This window comes from Oryctolagus cuniculus, chromosome 21, assembly GCF_051225735.1.
Source record: "Oryctolagus cuniculus isolate XC-2025 breed Fujian yellow rabbit chromosome 21, ASM5122573v1, whole genome shotgun sequence".
Taxonomy (NCBI): Eukaryota; Metazoa; Chordata; class Mammalia; order Lagomorpha; family Leporidae; genus Oryctolagus; species Oryctolagus cuniculus.
This window is the reverse complement of record NC_142887.1, coordinates 35519383-35545178: the sequence shown is the minus strand read 5'-3', so window position 1 is coordinate 35545178 and position 25796 is coordinate 35519383. Positions and strand designations below refer to the sequence as shown.

Genomic DNA, 25796 nt, shown 5'->3' with positions numbered 1-25796 from the left:
ACACAGACTTCTCTAAATCTGAACGTGCTCAGAGTTAAAAGTCTAATCAGAAGGAAATAATGGTGTGGGTTTGAGGAGGGCAGCGGACAGAAAGCAGGGTGAGATCCAAACCCGCTTCCTTGCCTGGAGCAGGGTTTTGTTCCCGCACTGGTCTTGGCCCAGCCCTAAGCCATACCCCCAGCAGCCTCGGGGACAAGGCTAGGTCTGAGGCTGCAACAAGAGGACAGGCCCCTGTACAGAGCTGCAGGAAGCCCACCCAGAGTCTGAGGCTGAATCCCACAGGCCACGCTGTGTCTAGTAACAACCTCCAGCCCCAGCACTTGATTCCAGCCCCAGGGAGGTGCTGGGCAGTTACAACGGCACAAGGGCCTCTCCAACCCAGGGACAGCAGCTGAGCCAACCTGAGAGTCACTTCACTTCTGTTCACAGGGGCTGTGCTGGCCAAATGATTTAGACACACATACGGGCAGCCAGTGGGTATTCTGCTGGGGCTGTACAGCTCTGCTTCAGGTACAGGAGCCAACTCTGTGCCCTTGGCCAATAATCCACTCTGGAGCCCACCACTTTTAGGAGAGCCCCTTCTGCAGAGGAGAAGACTCCCCAGAGCCATAGGAGGTTTGAAACCTAACAACAAAACCAGCCGCCTGAGCCCCTGGATGACGGGCTGTACCTCACCTGGTCGATCAGCTGTCTCCTAGATGGGTTGGTCTCTTCCAGGACGTGAGCCCAGAGTTCTGGGTCCTTGCGGCGCACCAGATAGCGGGCCTCACTTTTGAACAGAGAATTCTCATTGCAAACCTGAAATGAGCACACCTGTGTATGACACAACCGATGGACCCTCCCTGGGAGGGCACAACCCAGCTAGTCCCCTCCGTCCCTACTTCTCATTTGCACAGCCTGCGTTCCAGCGAGACGTTGTGTCTTAGCACAGACAAGCTGCCATTCCACAGGGTTAATTCTGCACCTCTCAGACACACAATGCACCCCAAAAGGCCACAGGGAAGAGCCACACTCCAGCCAGTGGAACTTTCTGTGATGAACATTCTGTCCTATGCTGTCTGACGTGGCCACCACCGGTTACTGGAGGCCATCAAGCACTTGATATGTGGTGTACAAGTGAGCAACTAAACTTGCAATGTTAATTTTAGAAAAGAATGGGGCTGGCACTGTGGCATTATAGGCTAAACATCTGCCTATGGCACCAGCATCCCATATGGGTGCCCGTTAGTGTCTTGGCTGCTCCTCTTTGGATCCAGCTCTCTGCTATGGCCTGGGAAGGCAGTGGAAGATGGCCCAAGTGCTTGGGCCCCTGCACCCAGATGGGAGACCCAGAAGCTCCTGGCTCCGGATCAGTACTACTTTGGCCATTATGGCCACCTGGGGAGTGAATCAAAGGATGGAAGACTTTTGTGTTTCTGTCTCTCCCTTTTTCTGTAACTCTGCCTCTCAAGTAAAATATATTTTTTTTTTTTTTGACAGGCAGAGTGGACAGTGAGAATGAGAGAGAGAAAGGTCTTCCTTTGCCGTTGGTTCACCCCCCAATGGCCGCTGTGGCGGGTGTGTTGCGGCCAGCGCACGGCGCACTGCATTGATCCGAAGCCAGGAGCCAGGTGCTTCTCCTGGTCTCCCATGCGCGTGCAGGGCCCAAACACTTGGGCCGTCCTCCACTGCCTTCCCAGGCCACAGCAAAGAGCTGGACAGGAAGAGAAGTGACCGGGACAGAATCTGGCACCCCGACCGGGACTAGAACCCAGTGTGCCGGCTCCACAGGCGGAGGATTAGCCTAGTGAGCCGCGGCGCCAGCCAAAATAAATTAATCTTTAAAAAAATTTTTTTAGGACATGTCTAGCTCCAAACTATCTTGAAAGTGTTATCACAGCAGCCTTGTCCTGGCATAAGAGGTCTTCATAAAGTTCAAATAAAACATGTATTATGAAAAAAACTGTGCACAGGTATCCAAGCTTTTTGTACCCAAATAAACTTAGTTTTTTAAACTTTTATTTAATGAATATAAATTTCTGAAGTACAGCTTATGGATTACAATGCCCCCCCCATAACTTCCCTCCCACCTGCAACCTTCCCCTCTCCCATTCCATTCACATCAAGATTCATTTTCAATTCTTTTTATATACAGAAGATCAGTTTAGCATATAATAAGTAAAGGTTCAACAGTTTGCATCCGCATAGAAACACAAAGTGAAAAATACTGTTTGAGTACTAGTTATAGCATTAAATCACCATGTACAGCACATTAAGGACAGAGATCCTACATGAAGAGTAAGTACACAGTGACTCCTGTTGTTGACTTAACAAATTGACACTCTTGTTTATGGTGTCAGTAATCACCCTAGGTTCTTGTCATGAGTTGCCAAGGCTATGGAAGCCTTTTGAGTTTGCTGACTTCGATCTTATTCAGACAGGGTCTTAGTCAAAGTGAAAGTTCCCTCCTCCCTTCAGAGAAAGGTACCTCCTTCTTTGATGACCTGTTCTTTCCACTGGGATCTCACTCGTGGAGATCTTTCATTTAGGTTTTTGTGTTTTTTTTTGTTTGTTTGTTTTGTTTTTTTTTTTTTTTTTTTGGTAAGAGTGTCTTGGCTTTCCATGCCTAAAATACTCTCATGGGCTCTTCAGCCAGATCTGAATACCTTAAGGGCTGATTCTGAGGCTAGAGTGCTGTTTAGGAAGTCTGCCATTCTATGAGTCTGCTGTGTATCCCGCTTCCCATGTTGGATCGTTCTCTCCCTTTTTTATTCTATCAGCTAGTATTAGCAGACACTAGTCTTGTTTATGTGATCCCTTTGACTCTTAGACCTATCATTATGATCAATTGTGAACAGAAATTGATCAAATGGACTAGTGAGATGGCATTGGTACATGCCACCTTGATGGGACTGAATTGGAGTCCCCTGGTATGTTTCTAACTCTACCATTTGGGGCAAGTCAGACTGAGCATGTCCCAAATTGTACATCTCTTCCCTCTCTTATTCCCACTCTTATATTTAACAGGGATCACTTTTCAGTTAAATTTCAACACTTAGGATTAATTGTGTATTAATTACAGAGTTCAACCAATAGTATTAAGTAGAACAAAAAAATACTAAAAGGGATAAAGTATTAAGTTGTTCATCGACAGTCAGGACAAGGGCTGATCAAGTCACTGTTTCTCAAAGTGTCCATTTCACTTCAACAGCTTTCCTTTTTGGTGCTTGGTTAGTTGTCACCCATCAGGAAGAACATATGATATTTGTCCCTTTGGGACTGACTTAATTCACTCAGCATGATGTTTTCCAGATTCCTCCATTTTGTTGCAAATGACCGGATTTCATTTTTTTTTTACTGCTGTATAGTATTCTATAGAGTACATATTCCATAATTTCTTTATCCAGTCTACTGTTGATGGGCATTTAGGTTGATTCCAGGTCTTAGCTATTGTGAATTGAGCTGCAATAAACATTAGGGTGCAGACCGCTTTTGTGCTTGCCAATTTAAATTCCTTTGGGTAAATTCCAAGGAGTGGGATGGCTGGGTTGAATGGTAAGGTTATATTCAGGTTTCTGAGGAATCTCCAGACTGACTTCCACAGTGGCTTTACCAGTTTGCATTCCCACCAACAGTGGGTTAGTGTCCCTTTTTCCCCACATCCTTGCCAGCATCTGTTGTTGGTGGATTTCTGTATGTGAGCCATTCTAACTGGGGTGAGGTGAAACCTCACTGTGGTTTTGATTTGCATTTCCCTGATTGCTAGTGATCTTGAACATTTTTTCATGTGCCTGTTGGCCATTTGGATTTCCTCTTTTGAAAAATGTCTATTGAGGTCCTCGGCCGTTCTCTTAAGTGGGTTGTTTGTTTTGATGTTGTGGAGTTTCTTGATCTCTTTGTAGATTCTGGTTATTAATCCTTTATCTGTTGCATAGTTTGCAAATGTTTTTTCCCATTCTGTTAGTTGCCTCTTCACTTTCCTGACTATTTCTTTTGCAGTACAGAAACTTCTCAATTTGATGCAAACCCAATAGTTAATTTTGGTTTTGACTGCCTGTGCCTCTGGGGTCTTTTTCAAGAAGTTTTTGCCTGTGTCTATATCTTGCAGGGTTTCTCCAATGTTCTCTAATAATCTGTCGGTGTCGGGTCGGAGATTTAGGTCTTTAATCCATGTTGAGTGAATTTTTGTGTAAGGTGAAAGGTAGGGGTCTTGCTTCATGCTTCTGCATGTGGAAATTCAATTTTCCCAGCACCATTTATTGAATAGACTGTCCTTACTCCAGGAATTGGTTTTAGATCCTTGATCAAATATAAGTTGGCTGTAGATGTTTGGATTGATTTCTGGTATTTCTATTCTGTTCCATTGGTCTATCCATCTGTTTCTGTACCAGCACCATGCTGTTTTGATTACAACTGCCCTGTAGTATGTCCTGAAATCTGGTATTGTGATGCCTCCAGCTTTGTTTTTGTTGTACAAGATTGCTTTAGCTATTCGAGGTCTCCTGTGTCTCCCCATGAATTTCAGCATCATTTTTTCCAGATCTGAGAAGAATCTCTTTCGTATTTTGATTGGTATTACATTGAATCTATAAATTGCTCTTGAGAGAATGGACATTTTGATGATATTGATTCTTCCAACCCATGAGCATGGAAGATTTTTCCATTGTTTGGTATCCTCTTCTATTTCTTTCTTTAAGGTTTTGTAATTCTCATCGTAGAGATCTTTAACATCCTTGGTTAAGTTTATTCCAAGGTATTCGATGGTTTTTGTGGCTGTTGTGAATGGGATTGATCTTAGCAGTTCTTTCTCAGCCGTTGCATTGCCTGTGTATATAAAGGCTGTTGATTTTTGTGCATTGATTTTATATCCTACCACTTTGCCAAACTCTTCTGAGTTCCAATAGTCTCTTAGTAGAGTTCTTTGGATCCCCTAAGTAAAGAATCATATCGTCTGCAAAGAGGGATACTTCTTCCTTCCCAATTTGTATCCCTTTAATTTCTTTTTCTTGCCTAATGGCTCTAAAACTTCCAGAACTATATTGAATAGCTGTGGTGAGAGTGGGCATCCCTGTCTGGTACCGGATCTCAGTGGAAATGCTTCCAACTTTTCCCCATTCAACAGGATGCTGGCCGTGGGTTTTTCATAAATTGCTTTGATTGTATTGAGGATTCCTTCTATACCCAATTTGCTTAGAGTTTTCATCATGAAAGGGTGTTGAATTTTATCGAATGTTTTCTCTGCATCTATTGAGATAATCCTATGGTTTTTCTTCTGCAGTTTGTTAATGTGGTGTATCACATTGATTGATTTGTGAACACTGAACCATCCCTGCATACCAGGGATAAATCCCACTTGGTCTGGGTGGATGATTTTTCTGATGTGTTGTTGCGTTCTATTGGCGAGAATTTTATTGAGGATTTTTAAGTCTATGTTCATCAGGGATACTGGTCTGTAATTTTCTTTCAATGCATCTTTCTCTGGCTTAGGGATTAAGGTGATGTTGGCTTCATAGAAAGAATTTGGGAGGATTCCCTCTTTTTTAAAAGATTTGTTATATTATTTGAAAGGCAGAGTTACAGAGAAGCAGAAAGAGAAAATCTTCTTTCCGCTGTTCACTCCCCAAGTGGCCGCAACGGTTGTAGCTGGGCCAACCTGAAGCCAGGAGCTTCTTCTAGGTCTCCCACATGGGTGCAGGGGTTCAAGCACTTTCCCAGGCCATAGTAGAGAGCTGGATCGGAAGTGTAGCTGGCAGGACTCGAACCGGCTCCCATATGGGATGCTGGCACTGTAGGCAGTTGCTTTACCTGGTACACCACAGCACCGGCCCCTTAACTTGGCTTTCAACTTTATTTTTCCAGGAATTTTTTGAAGTATCCTTGAAGAAAACAACACATACTCTGTAACATTTCAAGGCCTAAAACCTTCAGTATGTATTTTCGGTCTCATCTTCTGAGGGTTACAACAGACACCCTAAACACCATTGTCCACTGGAACATTCTGACATGTGGAGCATTGGCCCAGTCCTGGTGAGAATCATCTCTGCTGGGGATCAGAGGTAAGCGAATGGCGGAGATGTTCATATCCTAATGCAAGGCCGGCTGCCTATGTGTGCACAGTTAGAGGCCCAACCAAGGGGCCACAGCTCTCGTTTTGGACAGAGCTGACGGAGTGTCTCTCTCCTTAGCTAAACTCAGCCTGCTGGAAAGGGCACATCCCTTCACAGCACAGGTGTGCTAAGGTCTCAAAGAGATCACTCGATGTGTCTTCAGATAATGATGTTGGGGGCTGGCACTGTGACACAGCGGTTAAAGTCAGTGCCTATGGTGCTGACATCCTATATGAGCACCGGCTCAAGTCCTGGCTGCTCCACTTCCCACCCAGCTCCCTGCTAGTGCGCCTGGGAAGGCAGCAGAGAATGGTCCAGGTTCTTGGGCACCCACATCCAAGAAAGAGACCCAGGAGAAGCTTCTGGCTCCTGGCTTCAGATTGGCCCAGTCCAGCCACTGTGGCCATCTGGGAGTGAACCAGCAGATGGGAGATTTCTCTCTCTCTTCCTTTGTAACTCTTTCAAATTAAAAAAATCTTTAAAAAAAGAAAGATAAAGTTGGTAAATTAAACCAAAAAGTGACTGGGATCAAACTCAAGTCACGGCTTTATAGAAACCTGCTCCCGAGATCATCAGGTGACAGGCTGTGTCACTCAGTTTTGGGCTCAATGTTCAAATCTAGAGTAGAAGCAGCAGCTGGGAACCTTTTCTCCATCTTCAGTGCCACGTGTGTGTGCCCTACAGCATGCCTTCTTAGCACGCCTTTTCCAGCTGCTGCCGGAGTATCACATGATTGGACACGCCAACGTGTGGGGGTGGACTCACCGCCCACATGGAGCCTGCAGCTGAACAGCTCTAGGTTCAATCATACGAGACTGCTGGAGTTTCAGGTGGAAAAGTTTCACACTGACAGTTCAACCTATAAACGTTAACAGATCCATGCCTGCATAGAGGCAGGCAGGAGACCTGGGGCAGTGTTTCCTGGAGGGACCAGCGAGAACTGAGTGTGCTGGGAGGAGACAGCCTGGCCAGGTGTCATGGGTCACTCCAAGGAGGAGGACAGGAAGCACTGGGCAACTGCTGGCCACTCCAGGTGGGTGACAGGAGGCGCAGCTGACGGGGTCGGTGAGGTGACCCTGAGGGCCGCAAGCAGGCAAGTGATGGGTCAGATTCATGGTCATCTAAGCCTATAGCCACAACACATGCACTCCAGGCAGTAGCAGAACACCAAAGGTGCCAGAATTACAAGCAAGTGAATCTGGAGAAGCACTACATGCCCACCCTCTGCAGGCACACAGCTGAAGCCCTGGCCCCTGGGTCACAGCAACACAATAGCTAAGTACCCCTGCAACCTACCTTGATGAGGTCAAGGTCACACTGGCCCCGTTCGTAGGCCACGCAGGCCAGATGGGGGTCCCGCTTCTCGCAGTAGCGGCCCACCACGCTGCTATCATAGAAGGCGTTCTCTCTCAAGAAGCGTTCGGGGCTGTTGTTGCTGTCGATGTAGATTTTGGCCAGGGCGTTGTGGGTGGCAGGCTCTTCACAGCCCTCCTGGATCCGGGACTCCAGCCAGGGAAGTAGCAACTTGAGCCTTTGAAAGCAAAGATTCCGTGAAAGTCTGAAGACTACCGCTGGGAGCCACTAGGGCAAGCCCAGGGCTTGGAGGGGTGCTTCCTGAAACAGAAATGCCCACGCACTCCAGGCTGCTCTCAGGGTTGAGACAGACCAGGTCCCCAGACTGATTTCAGTTAATATTTCCCCTCAAGGTCTTCAGTACCAACAGCAAGTAACCCATCCTGAGATCAGCCATGGGCACGGTCCACGCACCGGGAGGCTGACCATGAAGGCATCTTGGAGAATTGGGCAGAGAACTAACAACAAACCCTGAAGTCCAGGAGCAAAAGGAGACACCGAGTGAGGCTCCTGTACCTGTTCCTCTTCTCCACTTCGGCCACCAGCTCATCGGTGGAGAACTGCCCCCTCACTGCCATGATTAGGTTCTTAATGACATCCTCAGAGCAGTCCACGTCCAGCAACCCTCCAACCACGGCTGGGATCCGGCTGGGGTTGACCTGGAAGAGTTGAGGTGCTGACCACGGGGCTGTGGATGCAGGTCAGTGCTAGAAGCTCCCTGCCCACCCCCCAAGATTCGCAGAGAATGGGTGCAAACTCTGAAAGGGCTGCCATGTGGGATGGAACCTCATCCCCCTCCCCCCAAAGTCCGCCTGTTGAAGGCCTAGCTCCTAATGGGAATGTAATGGGAAACAGGGCCCTTAGGGAGGTGATCGCTGTTGAGGGCAGGGTCGTGATGCTACAGGACTGCGGTCCTCCTAAGAGGAGGCACAGAGAAGAGGCCACGCCATGTGAGGACACAGTGAAGACGAGGGGCTGTCTGCCAGCCTGGGGGGAATCCCTCACCAGAAACCAAGCCTGCCAGCACCTTGCTCTTGGACTTGGGCCCTATAGAAGTGTGAGAAGCTTCCCAGTCAGTGAGACTCTGATCTGGCAGCCTGAGCAGACTAAGAGCCCACCCTTCAGACTGACAGTCTCTATAGCGGTCAGGGCCAGGGCGGCCTCTCCCATGCATGCGTCGCCTCGGTGAGCCGGCAGTACCTTCTGCACGTAGATCTCAATGTACTTCTGCAGGTTGTTGCGGTACAGGTACAGCACCAGGTCGTGCACAAAGTCAAAGCGGTCGCACACGATGATTAGGGGGAGCTGGTCAGTGAGCTTGGCCTCCTGAGAGTGGGAAAGCACAGCATGGTCAGGCGGCCAGCACCCCGCAGGGCCACGGCCAGGGCCAGAAGCTGGACCGGGACGGCACTGCCTCTGTCGCTGCGATCCTGCAGGGAACTCGGGCGGGAGCGCTGCTCCAGACACTCTGTCCTTTCAGGTATTTTCTGGGGGGACGTGGTCTTGCTTTGGGAAACAAGCGGGTGGGAACAGTACTAAACCTGGCAATCATATTCTTACTTTGTACAAATTCAAGCGCCTTCTGGATGGGCGGCACATCGTGTGAGAAGCTGACCGGGGCAGCACGCCTGGAAAGGGCTGCGTCTTCAGATTAGCAGCCCCCACCCACGCATCATCAGCCTGCGGCTCCCACGCGTGCAGCCCACACCCCCTACCACCACTTGCATCCTGCTCCTAGACAGTGATGCACTCCAGCAGGACAGGCAGCAGGCCCTCGTTGGGACTCATAACCACAGTGCATTTCCCAGGTTCTCTGAAGGTTCTGTGTCCACGCGACCTCACTTCTTACAAGGGAACGCGAATTAAAGTGGCATCTACCACGGACAGGTGTCAGCCATACAGTCACCCGTGCTGCTCTCCTCTCCTCACACCCTCCACTTCTTCCACGCGGCTGGGAAATCAACATCCAGGCCAAAGCAGCCCTCATCCTGCTCCCTGAAGGAGGGTGGGAGGGAAAGGAAAGCCACCACACTTACCGCCATGGTCACCGAGACTGTCACATGAGAAAGAAGCAGGCTTTTAAAAACAGTACTTATTTATTTACTCTTTACTTGAAAGGCAGAAAGAGAGAGAGATGGCAAGAGATTTCCCATCTGCTGCTCTACTCCCCAAATTTCCACAGCAACCAGGGCTGGGTCAGCACAAAGCTGGGAGCCAGGAACTCAACCCAGGTCTCCCATGTGAATGATCCAGGACCTGCTGCCTTCCAGGATGTGAATTAGCAAGCAACTAGAACAGGCTGTGCAGCCAGGTCTCAAACCCAGGGCATCCCAAGAGTGTGTGAACCACCACCGAGGCAAAGGGCAAAGCAGGCTTCTTTTTTTGTGCTAGCGCTGAGTGGGTTCTGTATTCTGGGTCCCACCTCACCACAGGGGCATGGCTGGGAAGCTGCTGAAATACAGCATAGCAGTAAAGTGACTCCTCCACTCACAGGCTAGAGAATTCCTGCCCAGTCTCAAGCGTCTGGCCACAAAGGGTCTTCTGAGTGGATTCCTCTAAAGACCTGGGGCCATAAACAGTGGGGTCCACTGCCGGGCAGGAAGGGAACCGTGGGGACAGACCCTGCTCTCCAGCCCTCAGGAAGCCTGGCCGAGGCTCAGACACCCGCACACACCTTCAGGAAGTTCTTCACCCGCTCCGGGTTGTAGCAGCTGCTCTCTCGGCAGATCCTCTCCACCTCCTTGATCTGCCCCGTCTTACAGGCAGCCTGGATGTATTTCAGATGCACGTCTGGGTCTTGGCTGAAGTTCACGATCGAGCCCAGGAAGTAGAAGAGGCCTATGAAGAGAGACTGTTCCAGCTGGCCTCGCAACACTTCCCTGCATTCCCCGAGGCTGCGGCCCACCTGACTTCGACGGCCCAGCCCTCTCAGATCTCATCACCTGTATGAAGTTTTGTCTGCTCTGGTATCTCCAAACAAGCACCTAGTCAATCACAGGACCACTGAATCTGGCACGCAACCTGGATGCTCTGCTGTGAAGCACTGGTTACCTGGTATGTGGGGGTGTGCATTTCTCCTGGGGAGCCCAGGCACACCTCACACGGTCTTCGTCAAGACTAAGTCACACTGAGGGAACCTCACAGGACTAGGCAATGGCTGCTCTAAAGACAGGCCCGCGGGCTGGCGTCGTGGTGCAGCAGGTTAAGCTGCCACCTGCGACACTGGCATCCCTTGTTACAGTGCCAGTTCTAGTTTCGGCCGCTCCACTTCCAACCCAGCTTCCAGCTAATGCTCCTGGGAAGGCAGCAGAAGATGGCCCAAGTGCTTAGGCCGCTGCCACCCCTGTGGGAGACCTGGAAGAGTTCTGAGCTCCTGGCATTGGCTTGTGCCAACCCTGGACATTGTGGCCACTTGGAGAGTAACCAGCAGATAGATCTCTTTCTCTTTTTGTCATCCTGCCTCTCAAATAAATCAATTTTATAAAACAAAACAAACAAACAAAAACAGAAAGATGCCCAGAACAGAGAAAACAAGCAATAGCCTCCAATCAGAGGCTCCCAGGGAGAGCCTGTGATCCCACACGGAGCTGATGGCGCACTTGGGGAATCACAGAGCATATCACTTAAAAGAAACTCAGGACAGGACTCAGCTGGCTGAGACAGCAACACCACCAGAGAAGAACACTTTGCCTGGTGGCTGTCGGCTGTAACCACGAGACAAACAACGGGAAGGCATGGTCACTCCCTGGGCCAGCAAACCCCACAACTCTACTCTGCTGCCACCCCCTGCCACCGCCCAGTTCCACCGTCTTCTGCTCCAGCTTTTCCTCCAGGGGAAGGTAAAGGAGCTGCTCCCACAGGGGCCTGTGGAGGAGACAGACACTGGGCCTTTGCCAGCACCCAGGATCGTCAGTGTGACATCTTAAGACGGGTTCTGCGCCGGGCTGCGGCTCTCTCCATCCCAACGCCGGCCAATCTGACTCCTCCTTTCCTTTGCAAACACCACGGTGATGACTCAGCTGAGTAATACACCTGAGGGAGCGCCAAGCACTGCAGCCTCCCCAGGGGGCTAAGGAAGACGGTTTCGGGTTGGGCATGGGGAGAGCAAGACCTGGGAAGGCAGGCACAGTCCTGTGACCAGAGGGCCAGAGGCTGTATGGCTCACCTTCGTAACTCTTGAAGGATTCAAAGAGCTCCACCAGGGCCTGCGTGCCCAGCTGCTCGTGGTACTTAGAGGCCACCTGCACGCACAGCTGAAGGTTCTGTCTGATGTTTGCAGACAGCATGGCCCGCAGACACTCCAAGGAATCCTCCACAGACAGGGAGCCAAAGAAGTTGACGAGCCACTGGGGACAAGGGAAGATCAGTCCACAGCTGAAAGCCATCAGAAATGCCGCTTGCACTGGGAAAACAGGTGGGTCGCCCCCCACCCGCTCCTGCATGTCAGAAAGATGAAAAGAATGCCTACTGCAAAACAACCATGCATCGTGGTGGAAAGCAGAAGCAAGGAGTAAACTTGAGAGGAAATGGCGGCCCAGCCATTGGTCCTGGGACGCCCCGCAGCTGGCATTAGAACCTGATCTGCAATCAGGAACACAACAGCTACCCTGCCCTGTCCTAACGGTTTCAGACAGCTCTGCCCATGTCCATGGTTACCAGGTCATCTCTATTCCAGCGGTCAGACTAAGTCGCAGAGGGACACTGTGGAGCCAAGACATGCCGCTGGGCGGGTGACAGCCGCACAGCCTCGCAGCAGCCTGGTCCCACGATCCTGACAGGTGGTGGACACGGGGAGCACGCGACACAGGTGACCAGACAAACACCAGCCACAAGGAAGCGTCCCAGGGGCACTCTACCTCTGGATTGAGAAGATGGGTGTGGACCACGGCCCTCTTGATGTCATAGAGGTCGGTGTAGTGCTCCAGAGCCCGCTGCAGGAGGCCTGCCTTCTCACACAGCTGGCCAATGTGGGCCCGATCATAATGCGTAAACATCTGATTTCCAAGGATGGCATCTGCAACCTACAAAAACAGTGAGAGCATAAGAAAGCCTGCTTTGTGGCCGTCACCTCCGCAGAGCCACCGTTCAGCCATGTCCCCAGTGTGAGGGACAGCTCAGGAACCAGCGCTCATGGGCTCCTGCCCACGTCCACAAATCCAGGGGCGGCAGTGGCAGTAGCGCTGGCAGGTCCCAAGCAGAGCCCTGGCTCCCTTCCAGGCACCTGAGGCCCTTCATGTGTTGCCGGAGCACTGCGTGTGTGAGGGAGGCCAAGGCTCCAGACGGCACCACGATTGGGATGGACCTGGTCGCTCTTGGGACTTTCTGGTGATTGTTTTCCTGCAAGGTTCTCTACGGTAAGACTGACGTGTGAGTCAGACCCTCCTCTGAGGAGCTCAAAACTCAGACTAGGGACAGTGAGGTCTGGAAGTAACAAATCTCACTTGTGCTTAGCAGACTTCCCTAAGGGTAGACTTAGGGACTTGGGGTTGCATTTAATAAAACAGGTGTTTGATTAAGATGCCCGCATCCCACAATGGAGTGCCTGGATTTGAGTCCTTTCTCTAGCTCCTGATTCCAGATTTCTGCTAATGTAGACCCTGGGAGGCAACAGGGGATGAGTTCCAGTTCCTGACATCAGCCCAGTCCAGTCCTGTTCCATTGCAGTTACTTGGCTGGTGAAGGAGTGGAGCCAGTGGATGGGAGCTCTGTTTCTCTGACCCTTGAATAATAAGACCCAGCACCTCCACCCAGCACCCAGGAGCCAGCCTGGAGGAGGCATAGCCCCTACCTGCCGTCCAGCACACTGTTTCCTATGTCTTCCAGGCTGGGAGAACAGCAGCCCAGTGTGGGACCAGTCACATACACAGCAACCTCAGATGCAGCCTGCACCACACTGTACCAGGGCTGCACATATCCTGGGCTCCCCACGGAGCACACGATGCACACCAAGTCCTGAGAGAAAAGCTGGGGCACAAACAGCACTTGTCTGTGCCCTTGACCTTGGCTTCCTTCCATAGGTCCTCATTCATCTCCCTTCCAAACACCTGTTCCTTATCAGAGCCATGGTGTGTTTTAGAGAACTCAGAAAACACAGAAAAGCAAAGGCAGAGGGCATCTCCAGTGCCTCTCATCCAGAGAGGACAACCCCAACAACCCAGGCACTGTGTCTAGCTGCCTGCCGGACAGGCTGCCCGCCTGTGGCACTGGCATTCCCTAGGGTCTGTCTGTGGAGTTCCTGAGTCCTCTTCGCTTTGGTTTCAAACTTCATTTGCTAAAAACTGGCATGTATGAGTGTGTGTATTTATATATATATATATATATACACACATATATATATACACACACACATACATATATATATATACACACATATATATACATACATATATATATATATATATATATGGACCAGTGCTGTGCAGCAGAGGGTTAAGCCACTGCCTATGATACTGGCATCCTATGTAGGCAACGGTTCGAGTCCTGGCTGTTCCACCTCCGATCCACTTCCCTGCTAATGTGCCTGGGAGAGCAAGGGAGGATGGCCCAAGTCCTTGGGTCCCTACACCCATGTGGGAGGCCTAGAGGAAGCTCCTGGCTTCAGACCAGCCAGCTCTGGCCATTGTGGCCATTTGGGGAGTGAATCAGAGGATGGAAGATCTCTCTCTAACTCTGCCTTTCAAGTAAATAAAAAATCTTTCAAAAAAAATCAAAGGGGCCAGTGTTGTGGTCTAGCAGGTAAAGCCACTGCCTGCATTGCCAGCATTGTATATGGGCACTGGTTCGAGTCCCGGCTGCTCCACTTCCGATCCAGCTCTCTGCTGTGGCCTGGGAAAGCAGCAGAAGACGGCCCAAGTCCTTGGGCTCCTGCACCCACGTGAAAGACCCAGAAGAAGCTCCTGGATCCTGGCTATGGATCGGCACAGTTCTGGCTGTTGGGGCCATTTGGGAAGTGAACCAACAGATAGAAGACCTCTCTCTCTCTCTGCCTCTACCTCTCTGTAACTGCCTTTCAAATAAATAAAATAAGATTTATTTTATTATTTCAAAGAGTTACACAGAGAGAGAAGAAGCAGAGAGAAAGAGGTGTGTTCCACCCACTGGCTCACTCCCCAACTGGCCACAATGGCCAGAGCTGCGCTGATCAGAGCCAGAAGCCAGGACCCTCCCCACTGCAGGCAGTGGCTTTACCTGCTACACCACAGCGCCAGCCCAAAAATGCCTCTTATTTTTTAAAAAAGGAAAATAAGGGGTCAATGCTGTGGCGTAGTGGGTAAAGCCGCCATCTTTAGTGCCAGCATCCCATACGGGTACCAGTTCAAGTCCCAGCTGCTCCATTTCTGATCCAGCTCTCTGCTTGGCCTGGGAAAGCAGTAGAAGATGGCCCAAGTCCTTGGACCCCTGCACCTGCATGGGAAGATTGGGAGGAAGCTCCTGGCTTCTGGCTTTGTATCGGCACAGCTACAGCCGTTGTGGCCAATTGGGGAGTGAACTAGCAGATGGAAGATCTCTCTCTCTGTAACTCTGCCTTTCAAATAAATAAATAAATCTTTAAAAAATATGTTAAGTGAAAAAACGATACAAGGATAAACATTTTACGATTTCATTTATGGGAAGTACCTGGGACAGGCAAATTCACAGAGACCAAGAGCAGCACAGCTGTGGTGGCCAGGGGCTTGGGGCAGGAGGGAACAGGGAATTCTTGCTCAAATGTTACACAGTTCTTGTCTGGGAAACGTATAGCAGTAATGGTCGCATAATCATGGGGGTGTTCTTGATGCCACTGAATATATACTTAAAACTGTTAAATAGGTAAACTGTGACGTCTATATCACCATAATGAAACAAACAAACCTCTGGCAGGAGTGCAACCCAGCACACAGCCATCTGCACCCAGGCCCACTGCACAGAGGTGCCCCGGGTGCTCTGCCCCTCGGCGTGGGCCTACAAGTGTCACTTGCCTGGGGTGCGTGAATCAGGTTCATCTCCAACAGCCGCGTCTGCAGATGCCCCTCAGCTGGCTGATTGTTCTTCAAGGCATCCAGCAAGAAGGAAGTACACTGCTGAATTAAGCTGTTTTCCATGAAAATGTCCACAATCTGAAACAGATCCAAGACACATTTTCACCCAGAGCAAAGTCTCCATTTTTCCTACTGAAATAGGTCCTGAAATAGAACCCCTTTTAGAAACTCAACAACTGTTTTCTTCCATTGCATATTCCTAGGTCATCAAAATTCATGTAATTCATGAGCATTATTAATGTAAACAGTAACTGTGTAATTTAAAAACACTAAAATACAAAATGTCATCAAGGGTTAAAACTGGATGGGACAGGTGCTGTGGCGCAGTGGGTTAAGCCACTGCCTGTGACGTGCGCCTCCCATCTTGGAGAACTGGTTTGAGTCCTGGCCACTCTGCTTTCAATCCAGTTCCCTGCTAATGCACCTGGGAAATCAGTGGAAGATGGCTCAATGCTTGGGCCCCTGCCACCCAAGTGGGAGACCTGGATGGAGTTCCAGGCCTTTGGTTTTGGCCTGGCCATTTGGGGAGTAAACCAGTAAATGGAAGATCTTTTTCTCTCTTTGTCTCTATCATTCTGCCTTTTAAATAAATAAAATAAAACTAACTAACTAAATAAATAATAAAAGACAAGCTGGAGACTCTTTCTTGTTGAGAGCTAAGTCAGTGTGGCGCAAACCCCTTATTCATGATCTCTAAAACAGCTGTGAATTCCTGATGCAGAAACCCGACACAATCACGCTTCCTACATCCAGACAGGGTGCGGACCTTGCTGCCGTGCTCCGAGTCCTGATGCACACACTCACGTTTGTACGCAGTTTCCTAAAGGGCAACTGTTATATGATACACTGAGCAGACACCACTGAAAATAGAGACTGCTGCTCACACGCAGCCTGGTCAGGGAGGCACCCCCAGAACAAACGTCTAGGTGACTGCAGGGCACTGACTGTGGTACATGCCGGGGTGGAGGGCCAACGTGACATCCTCATACCCTGCCACCAGTCACCACTCAAGGAAACCAAATTCTCAGAATCTGACATGCAAATCTTCTAAACTACTTCAAAACAAAAGTGAACAAGCATTCAAACAGTAAAGAATGGAAGACAAGCTCCTATAATGTGGGTGTTTAAAACTGGAAGATTGGGGAGGCACCCGGCACTGTGGCATAGTAGGTTAAGCTTTTGCCTGCAGCACCAGCATCCCATATGGGTGCTGGTTCGAGTCCCAGCTGCTCCTTTTCCAATCCAGCTCCCTGCTAATGTGCCTGGGAAAACAGTGGAAGATGGCCCAAGTGCTTGGGCCCCTGCATCCATGTGGGAGACCCCGAAGAAGTTCTGGCTCCTGGCTTCAGACTGGCCCAGCTCTGGCCATTGTGGACATTTGAAGAGTAAACCAGGGCTGGCGCTGTGGTGCAGTGGGTTAAAGCCATGGCCCGAAGTACTTCATATGGGCGCTGGCTCTAGTCCCAGCTGCTCCTCTTGCAATCCAGCTCTCTGCTATGGCCTGGGAAAGCAATAGAAGACAGCCCAAGTCCTTGGGTCCCTGCACCCACATGGGAGACCCGGAAGAAGCTCCTGGCTTCAGATCAGCACAGCTCTGGCCGTTGCAGCCAACTGGGGAGTGAACCAGCAGATGGAAGCCCCCCACGCCCAGTGCCTCTCCTCTCTCTGTGTAACTCTGGCTTTCAAATAAATAAATAAATCTTAAAAAAAAAAAAAGAGAGAGAGAGAGAGAGAGTAAACCAGTGTATGGAAAACCTGTCTCTCCCTCCCTATGTCTGTAACTCTGCCTCTCAAATAAATAAATCTTAAAAAAAAAAAAAAAAAGAGGGTGGGGATTAATAGCAGAGAAAAGCACCAAGACACATTCACAGAAACCCAAGTGGAAGGGAGTCTTCGTGATGGCCATAAAGCCACTCCTTGAGCCCACCTGGTTCATGTTGGCCAACGGCTCCACGTCTTGCACGAGCATCTGGGCAAACTGCAGCCCCTGCTCTGGGCTGACCCTCATCACGCTCCGCAGCAGAAACATCCAGTCTGGGCTATACCCGACCTAGAAGCAAGGGAGCACCGGTCAAGAAGCCAAACACTTCAGGTCCCCCATCCTTTGTGCTCAATTTCTGCTTATAAGGAAAAGAGCCACAATATTAGCACGGGTATGGACACCCTCTGCCATACACAGTATCTGGTGCAATGAGCAGAGTGCTGGCACACCAAAGTGTAGCACAGTACGCAAACAACGTGCGCCAGTTAACACCCAAGCACAGGCCGCCAGCGAGTACAGGGGGATGTGATCTGGGACTCGCCCGAACACTACACAGGGGGCCGTGGAGGCGGCAGAGACAGAACAAGACACATTTACACGAAAGCTTGCAACTGGAAAGCAGTCTTGTAAAACTAAGACTAGAAAATAAGAAACTGAAGAGAATACAATACAATAATTTCCAATGAACGACAGGTGCCAACAGCAACACTGAAAACTCTCTCACACACCAAAGAGCTGACACGGAAGGGCCCACGTTACCTTTTTAGCATAGAGCACAATTTTCTGGAATTGGCCTGTTTCAGCAAAGCACTGGATGACTTTGCTTGGCACATTTGCCCGAAGGTACACACTCAGGGCAAGCGTGGGGTCAGCGGCTTTGACCAAGTCTCCGAGCTCTTCTGAGCATTCCAGCTGTGGGGTGCCAAAGGACAAGGCAAAGTTAGGGACAGAGGAGTAGGGTGCTGTGGCCTGGCTGCCACCTGTGCCGGGGGCTGTGATCTCACAAGGGTTTCTACCTTATCTTCTTTCAGCCACTTCTCCAGGAGCTGCTTGCGTCCCTGCTGAAGAACTGGGCGGCAGAGTTCTAAGGATTCCAGTTTGTTGAGCTGACCCTGGTCAAGCAGGATTCCGAAGTACTGGAGCAGCGGAGAGGCCTGCCCGGGCTGGGCGGGAATACTCTGGAACTTGCGCACCGTGTCGCTGGTACGCAGAATTCCCTGATGACAATGGAAGCGCGGGTCACTGTGCTGTAACTGCAGGACACCCCCTCACTCGTGCACACAGAAAACCACCTGGCCACATGACAACCCTAAGTATAAGGGGCTGGGGCCTACAGCGAGCTCAGTTACAGTCGTCCTCGCCCAGTAGGCTTCCGTGAGAATAAATCTCAAAGCAGTACTGCAGTAGTGATGCTGAACACTCATCGTATTCTAACTGAAAACACGCAGGCCCAGATGGACCTTAGAAATGGTTTGTTCAGGGCCCAGCACTGTGGAGCAGCAGGTAAAGTCACTGCACGTGACACCAACATCCTATATGGGCGCTGGTTTGAGTTCTGGTTGGTCCAGTTCCCATCTAGCTCTTTGCTAATGCACCTGGGAAAGCAGATTATGGTCCAAGTACTCAGGCCTCTGCCACCCACATGGGAGACCCAGATGGGAGTTTCACACTCCTGGCTTCGGCCTGGCCCAGCCCTGGATGTTGTGGGCATTTGGGGAGTGAATTGGTAGATGGAAAAATCTCTGTCTCTGTCTTTCCCTCTCTCTCTGCAACACTGCCTTTCAAATAAAAAAAATTAATAAAATCTTTAAAAAACAACGAAAAAGAAATGGATTGTTCATCACCATCATTTGAAAGACAGAAAAAAACATACACGGAAAAGCAATTCAAAAGTCCTCATCTACTAGGAGCAGATCCAGTCCCATTTATCCGAATGCGCTAAGTCACAGAAAAGGCCATACCTAGCATACCAGGATTCTCTAGAAGGTCAGGGTAGGAATGTGGTAAAATAGGGTGGGTGGGAGGACTTGGTGTATTATGGAGTTACAGGTCTGACAACAAAGCAGCACCAGTGAAAAATTCCAAGTTGTCAAAAATGCAAAACTGCACCTAAGCGAGGCTGCTGCGTCAGAAAGATGTGCTCACACAGACAGGCACGAGCCAACCAAGAGCCACCAACGCAGCACTCATTCTTCCAGGATCAGCAGTGAGCTGTCCTGCGGTTTCCTTCACTCTTGAAGTGGCTTCTCAGAACTTGGGAAGGGGCCTATGCTGAGAGAATTATGTTAAGCCTCCGTCTGTGGCGCTGGCATCCCATATGAGCACTGGTTCAAGTCCTGGCTGCTCCACTTCCGATCCAGCTCTCTGCTAATGACCTGGGAAAGCAGCGGAAGATGACCCAAGTCCTTGGGCCTCTGCACCCACGTGGGAGACCCGGAAGAAGCTCCTGGCTCCTGGCTTTTGATTGGCTCAGCCCTGGCTGTTGAGGCCATTTGTGGAGTGAACCAGCAGATGGAAGATCTCTCTCCCCCTTTGTCTGTAATTCTGCCTCTCAAATAGATAAACAAACTTGGCAACGGCCCACAGTGCTCAAGTTCCATCACCTTTGGTGCAGATGCGGCGACACGGGCGGCTTCAGCATAGCTTCCCTGTGCAAACAGGGCACTGAACTTCCTCACAAACAGCTCCTCTGCCCCGGCCAGGTTACTACGAACAGCTAAACGCAGACCCAGGTCCGGATTCTGAAGCACACTGGTTGCATAATTCACAATGTTCTCCTCCTCGACACACACCGACAGCACCTGTGAAGACCCACCGGTGAGATGGGCTCAGGCAGGAAGGGGGCACCGGGCACCCACTTTGCCAGACCCTCACAGACATGGATGGTTGGCGACTTCCCAGCCCAGAGCTGAGCACACCCTTGACACGGTGCTCAGAGTGACAGGATGCAAAGGAAGCAGAGGCCTGCTGGCAACAAGGCAGAGGACCAGGGTGCAGCCACAGCCCGGGGGTTCTAAGAAGCTCCTGAGAGGACTACAGAAAAACACGGTCCCACAGGCTCTGCCCAGAGGGTGTGTTCAGGACAATGCCACACCGACTTGCCTGGCTGCAACAGACACTTCTTCTTCCCATACGGCTTTCTAAAAGCATGGAGCTATTTCTCCCGACCATATTTTAAACTGTGGCTGAGAAAAGCAAACCTCGCTAGCATGGTGCCTGCTTTTACAACCCTCCCCAGTCAATGTGTACATGGCACCAAGACTGTTCGTGGTGTCCACTGGGGAGCAAGGAGCCGCTTCCCTCTCAGAAGCGACCCTGGGGTTAGGGCCAGCACTGGCTGCAGAGGACAGGGGAGGACACACAGGAGAAGGGAAACACAGGGCGAGCGTAACGGCAGGGGCCAGGCATACCCAGTTGCTTTACTGATGAAGGAAAAGAGCTGAGGCTCCAGACCCAGAGGTACACACCTGTCCCTTTTTATTAACACCGATAATTCCGGAGGTCGGCTCATGCGGAGCAGTGACAAAGATCGTGTCAGCACTGATGCGGTTCATGTAGATGCACACGCCAGACTCCAGGTCATACAAGTGAAGATAGCCAGCCTTCGTGATCAAGTAGATGACACCGTGTTTAGCTCCAATCTACAAGAAGACAGAGAACAACACGTCAGAAGGGCAAAAAGGCTTACAAATGACGAGGGAGACTGCTGAGTCTCTCAGCCCTGGATTCCAAGTCCCATCCTTTGTGGACTAGTTATAAGCCAACACTCTGCCCACCTTCTCCTGAACAAAGGCCCGAGGATAGGGTGGTGTCACAGCACAGCAGGTTAAGCCCCAACTTGGGATGCCCACATCCCATGTTGGAGTACCTGGGATCAAGTCCTGCCTCTGCCTTGAATCTGGTTTCCTGCTGATGTGTCTGGGAGGCAGCAGATGTGACAGCCCAAGTGGGGCCACTTGTGCCACCCTTGTGGAAGACCCAGATGGAGTTCTTGGCTCCTGGCTTCAGCCTGACCCAGCTCCTGCCATTGTGGGCATTTGGGGAGTGAACCTATGAATGAGAGATCTCTCTCCCTTTCTCTGTTTCTGTGTCTTTCAAATAAAACAAACAAAAATATTTTTATATCTTTCTCCAGTTTCTTACCCAACTCCCTTAAACAAGCAGTGAGTTCATAAAAGGGGGAAAATTTTGGACAAGGATCCCAAACATCAAGTTCACACTCCAGCCTGCTCTCCACTACCACTCACTAATCTGTGACCTTAGCCAAGGATCATCAACTCTTAGAGAAAAAAACTTTAAACATGCAGGGCAGGCTGAAGGGCTGGAGAAAAGGAAGATGCATTTGTCAAACCAGAAGATTCAAAAACTTACAGTAATTGAGAGAGAAACCACCATAGATGAGAATTTACTCTGAACGAGTGGGCAACAATTCCGAGGAACATGAGGATGCTCACAGGGCTGCCGGGAACCTGAGGGTGGGCATAAGGGTCAGGGACTGGACCGGGGGCTCGCTTCAGCAGCACATATACTAGAACTGGAACGGTTCAGAGAAGATCAGCACGGCCCCTGCACAGGATGACATGCCAATCTGTGAAGTGCTTCATATTTTTCTGCCCAGAAAGCTCAGTAGGCTAAATGAATATTATCCCTAACACCTGCCACCTCAGTCTTTATCAGTGGTAGGAGAACTGTCTCAAAAATACTCGTCTGAATTGCCCACTGAAGTGTAATAGTAAAAGACTGCTAATGATAGCAATGCATCGTAAAACCTTCAGAAGGAAGCAGAATGTTTTGTGGATCATTTTTGTGTGTGTGTGCATGGCAATTTTTAAGTCATTAGTTTTTTTTAAGATTTATGTTTATTTATCTGAAAGGCACAGTTAGAGAGAGTTAGAGAGAGAGAGAGAGAGAGAGATCTTCCATCTGCTGGTTCACTCCCCAGGAGCCAGGAGCTTTTTCCTGGTCTCCCACATGGGTGCAGGGGCCCAAGAATTTGGGTCATCTTCTGCTGCTTTCCCAGGCACATTAACAGACAGCTGAATCAGAAGTGGAGTAACCAGGATTCAAACTGGTACCCATATGTGATGCTGGCATTGCAGACAGCAACTTTACCCACTATGCCACAACACTGGCCCCAAGTCATTAGTTTTTAAAATCAGTACTTAAAAAAAAAAAAAAATATATATATATATATACATACACATATATGTGTGTGTGTGTGTGTATTTGATAGGAAAATGACAGAGAGAGAGAGAGAGAGAGAGAAAGAAAGAGAGAGAGAGAGCGTGAGCAAGTGAGCTTCCATTCATTGGTTCACTCCGCAGATGGTCACAATGGCTGGGACTGGTCCAGGCTAAAGGCAGGGGCTCAGAACTCCATCCAGGTGTCCCATGTGGGTGGCAGAGGCCCAACTACTTGAGCCATCCTCTGCTGTCCCCCAGGGTGTGCACTAACAGGAAACTGGAGTGGAGACTGGAGCCGGGACAGGAACCTAGCCATTCTGACGTGGGACGCAGCCATCCCCAGTGGCAGCCTGACTGCTGTGCCAAATGCCTGTCCTAGATAATCTCTTATACACAGTGTGACACCAGTCTTGTTCAGAAAAGTTTACATCTACACTTTTATATAACAGATATTTTACATATTTTACATCCGATGAGTTCAGCCACTATTTCTTTGTATATCTCGTACCACAGAGAACACTTAGTCTTGTACAATAAAAGAGAAAAGACCTGAGACTTCAGTCTGTGAGCTGGAAAGTCTCAGGCTGCCTTACCCCACCCTGAGCAAGGGCTTTCCTTTCTATGAACAGAACCTTTACGAATCATCCTGAAGCTCTAGGCCCCCAGATGGGTTTGAATGACTCAAGGTCCCGGGTGGGAGGGAGGCAGCACAAGCAGACTGTGGCTGGTGTCTCCCGTCCCTGAGCAGGTGCAGGGGAACACGAGGGCACTCACGCAGCGGCACGTTCCTACCTGCATAGCCACAGGGAAATCAGTCTGTGCCTCCGGAGGGAAAAACACATCCACGGCTTTCTTCACGAAAGGCTGGTTTCCTGCCGCTGGCTGTCCCACTTCAATTATGTGCAACTGGAAGAGAGATCTTGGGTCAACTCAAGTAAACACCCTGGTGGCAGATGGGTGCTAACCGCGGCGCGGCACAGCAGGGTCCCAGGTCTAGGTGCTGTGCAGTTAATCCAAGCTAGGCAAGACGGTCCCTTCACTGCGCTGCTTGTGTCGATCCCAGCACCGAGTGCAGCAGAAGGAACCAGCACCAGCAAACCTGAGAACCTTGAGCTCCAGAGGTGGCAGGCCTGTCTCCTCACTCTTCCCTGAGCCTCGGTGCCCACGCCCGTGAAACAGAAGGCTCCAGCTAAGATGTGCTCTCTGATCTCCTGGCCACAGCTCAGGCTAATATCAACCAGACAGATGACACGAGCTCATTACTGAACACCAGACTCATGGGACAGTCCCACTGTGGCTTGGCCTGAGCTCTGAAAGGTTATGCTGGGAGATGGAAGAACCTTTGCAGAATCTGGGGGGAGGGCGGCGATGAGGGGTCCACCCTGCTTTCAGAACTCCATGCTCCTGATTTACATAGTCGCCTTCCTACAGCCTGCATCTGAAGAGAGGTGCCACAGCCGAAACAACTGGGAGAAGTCATGAGTGTTGGTGATTGCAGACAGCACACGAGAAGAGCTGAGCGTGGCTTGGCACAGAGAAGGGGGCAGAGATCAGAGAGTGTGCAGGGAAGGGGGTGAGGAAAACAGAAGGACAGCTTTTTAGTGGAGGCAGGGAGCCCTGTGGGTCAGACAGGGACATGTGAATGTGTACAGGCAGGTGCTTGCAGATAAAAGGCAGGTTAGGACAATTCTTTGGCTAGGCCTATTAGTGAGAAAGACTGCAGTGATTCTGAGGACCTAACGAACAGCCACCCTAAGCCAACTGTGAGGTGATAAGGGTCTCTGAAGGCCGAGAGCCATGAAGTTTGTTACAGCCCAGACTGTGACAACAGAAGACAAGAGAGCAAGAGTTATGGTTTCCTGCACGGAAATGAGGACAAAGGGCGAGACACAGGAAAGGAAGCCAGGCCCCTGGGAGGAGGCAGGAAGAGAGCAGGTAGCACCTGCTGAGGAGTGGCTGGCCACAAAGAACTGGTGCCAATGCAACTCCATCGTACACACGGAGAAGCTGAGCCAGTCCCGTGAGGATAGGTGGACCCAGTGAGAAGGACGGTTCGTGCAAGGGGCCCTGGTTGAGGAAGACACCAATGATACCCCAAGCTGTCGCTGTCGTAGAGGAGCTGGGGGTCAGCCCCACGACTGGGGCGGCACTCACGAGGTTACTGCAGGGATCTGCACTTCCCAGGCCGCTGGTTCCCTGGCCCTCTCCACCCTCCTCTGCGGGTCATGGGGGAGCAGTTGCAGGACACTGTGGTGTGGGAGACGGCCGGGCAAGGTTCTGCTCCTGAAAGGGGGGCTTGTCGCTGCCCAGCTGTCTGTGAAGAGGCAGTGGCCAGCGCTCTGTGGCACACGCCTCAAGTCAGGGTCCTTAATCAGCTTCCATCAACAAGGCCGACATTTGACCTGATTCCTGGTCTCCCACCAGTTCTCCACAGACGGCATGAGGCACAACACACAATAACTTGCAGGACTCCAGGCAGTGTGCGTTGAAGAGGCAGCGTGGGAAGACGGCCACTTACTTGGAATGCCTCTTCCCTGGGGATACTCGAGGACTTCAGGCAGTATTTCTGGGAAGTTTCCTGGGTTAAGGACTCTTGTCTTTAAGCAGCTGCCCAAGGGCTTGCTGAAACCCCAGAAGCCCAGGTCTCCCCAAAATCACCTGCACACCCCTGCTCATGACAGCTCTGCCACACAGGTGCTGTGGGACCCCTGAATCTAATAAAACTCCCGTCATCCCAGGGGACAGCCTCGTCTCTCTGCAGCTCCATCTGCTGGGTGGGAAGACTGCGGAGGTGTGGGAGCCAAGCGCACGGCAAAGACGGCACTGAGTTGGTGGTTTCAGAGCTGTCTGCTCCGCGAGCCTGACCCTGGCGTGGAAGGAGCGCCTCACTTCTTTTTATCTCCCATCCCACGATCATCTCTAAGAGCATGTTTAGGGAACAATTTAGCCAACTTCAGGTTACTTTATGCAAAGGTTGCTGCCAAAGCATGGAAGTGTACACTAAGTCAGTGGCTCTACATACCACTGTGAGCTGTGCCCACCCCAACCACACCTCTGCAGACTCGCGGCTGCTTAACTTGCAAGACAAAGCAAGCTGGCGCCGTGGCTCACGAGGCTAATCCTCCACCTAGCGGCGCTGGCACACCAGGTTCTAGTCCCGGTCGGGGCGCCGGTTCTGTCCCGGTTGCTCCTCTTCCAGGCCAGCTCTCTGCTGTGGCCAGGGAGTGCAGTGGAGGATGGCCCAAGTGCTTGGACCCCGCACCCCATGGGAGACCAGGAGAAGCGCCTGGCTCCTGCCTTCGGATCAGCGCAGTGCACAGGGTGCGACAGCCATTGGAGGGTGAACCAACAGCAAAGGAAGAACCTTTCTCTCTGTCTCTCTCTCACTGTCCAC

At 50.6% G+C, this 25796-nt stretch overlaps 1 protein-coding gene and 1 non-coding gene across 7 annotated transcripts in view; one reads left to right on the top strand and one right to left on the bottom strand.

Moving 5' to 3' along the window:
- CLTCL1 (clathrin heavy chain like 1) overlaps nucleotides 1-25796 on the bottom strand; it is a 108506-nt gene that overhangs the window by 40027 nt on the left and 42683 nt on the right. For 5 of the 6 annotated variants that reach the window (XM_089323602.1, XM_089323601.1, XM_089323600.1 and 2 more), the window contains exons 5-18: nucleotides 23195-23308; nucleotides 20687-20860; nucleotides 19823-20020; nucleotides 18236-18436; nucleotides 17979-18131; nucleotides 17385-17507; nucleotides 15398-15535; nucleotides 12296-12460; nucleotides 11605-11785; nucleotides 10114-10277; nucleotides 8640-8765; nucleotides 7956-8098; nucleotides 7383-7617; nucleotides 676-798 (exon numbers count right to left, since the gene is read on the bottom strand). In XM_089323602.1, the coding sequence (XP_089179728.1) occupies nucleotides 676-798; nucleotides 7383-7617; nucleotides 7956-8098; nucleotides 8640-8765; nucleotides 10114-10277; nucleotides 11605-11785; nucleotides 12296-12460; nucleotides 15398-15535; nucleotides 17385-17507; nucleotides 17979-18131; nucleotides 18236-18436; nucleotides 19823-20020; nucleotides 20687-20860; nucleotides 23195-23308 (2238 nt within the window). Of the gene's footprint in view, nucleotides 1-675; nucleotides 799-7382; nucleotides 7618-7955; nucleotides 8099-8639; nucleotides 8766-10113; nucleotides 10278-11604; nucleotides 11786-12295; nucleotides 12461-15397; nucleotides 15536-17384; nucleotides 17508-17978; nucleotides 18132-18235; nucleotides 18437-19822; nucleotides 20021-20686; nucleotides 20861-21590; nucleotides 21684-23194; nucleotides 23309-25796 lie in introns of those variants that run through there. The other variant, XM_089323603.1, reaches the window with a different exon arrangement.
- Nucleotides 21724-21829, top strand: LOC127488358 (U6 spliceosomal RNA). Its single transcript, XR_007916033.1, has one exon. It is a non-coding gene; the product is annotated as a U6 spliceosomal RNA (small nuclear RNA).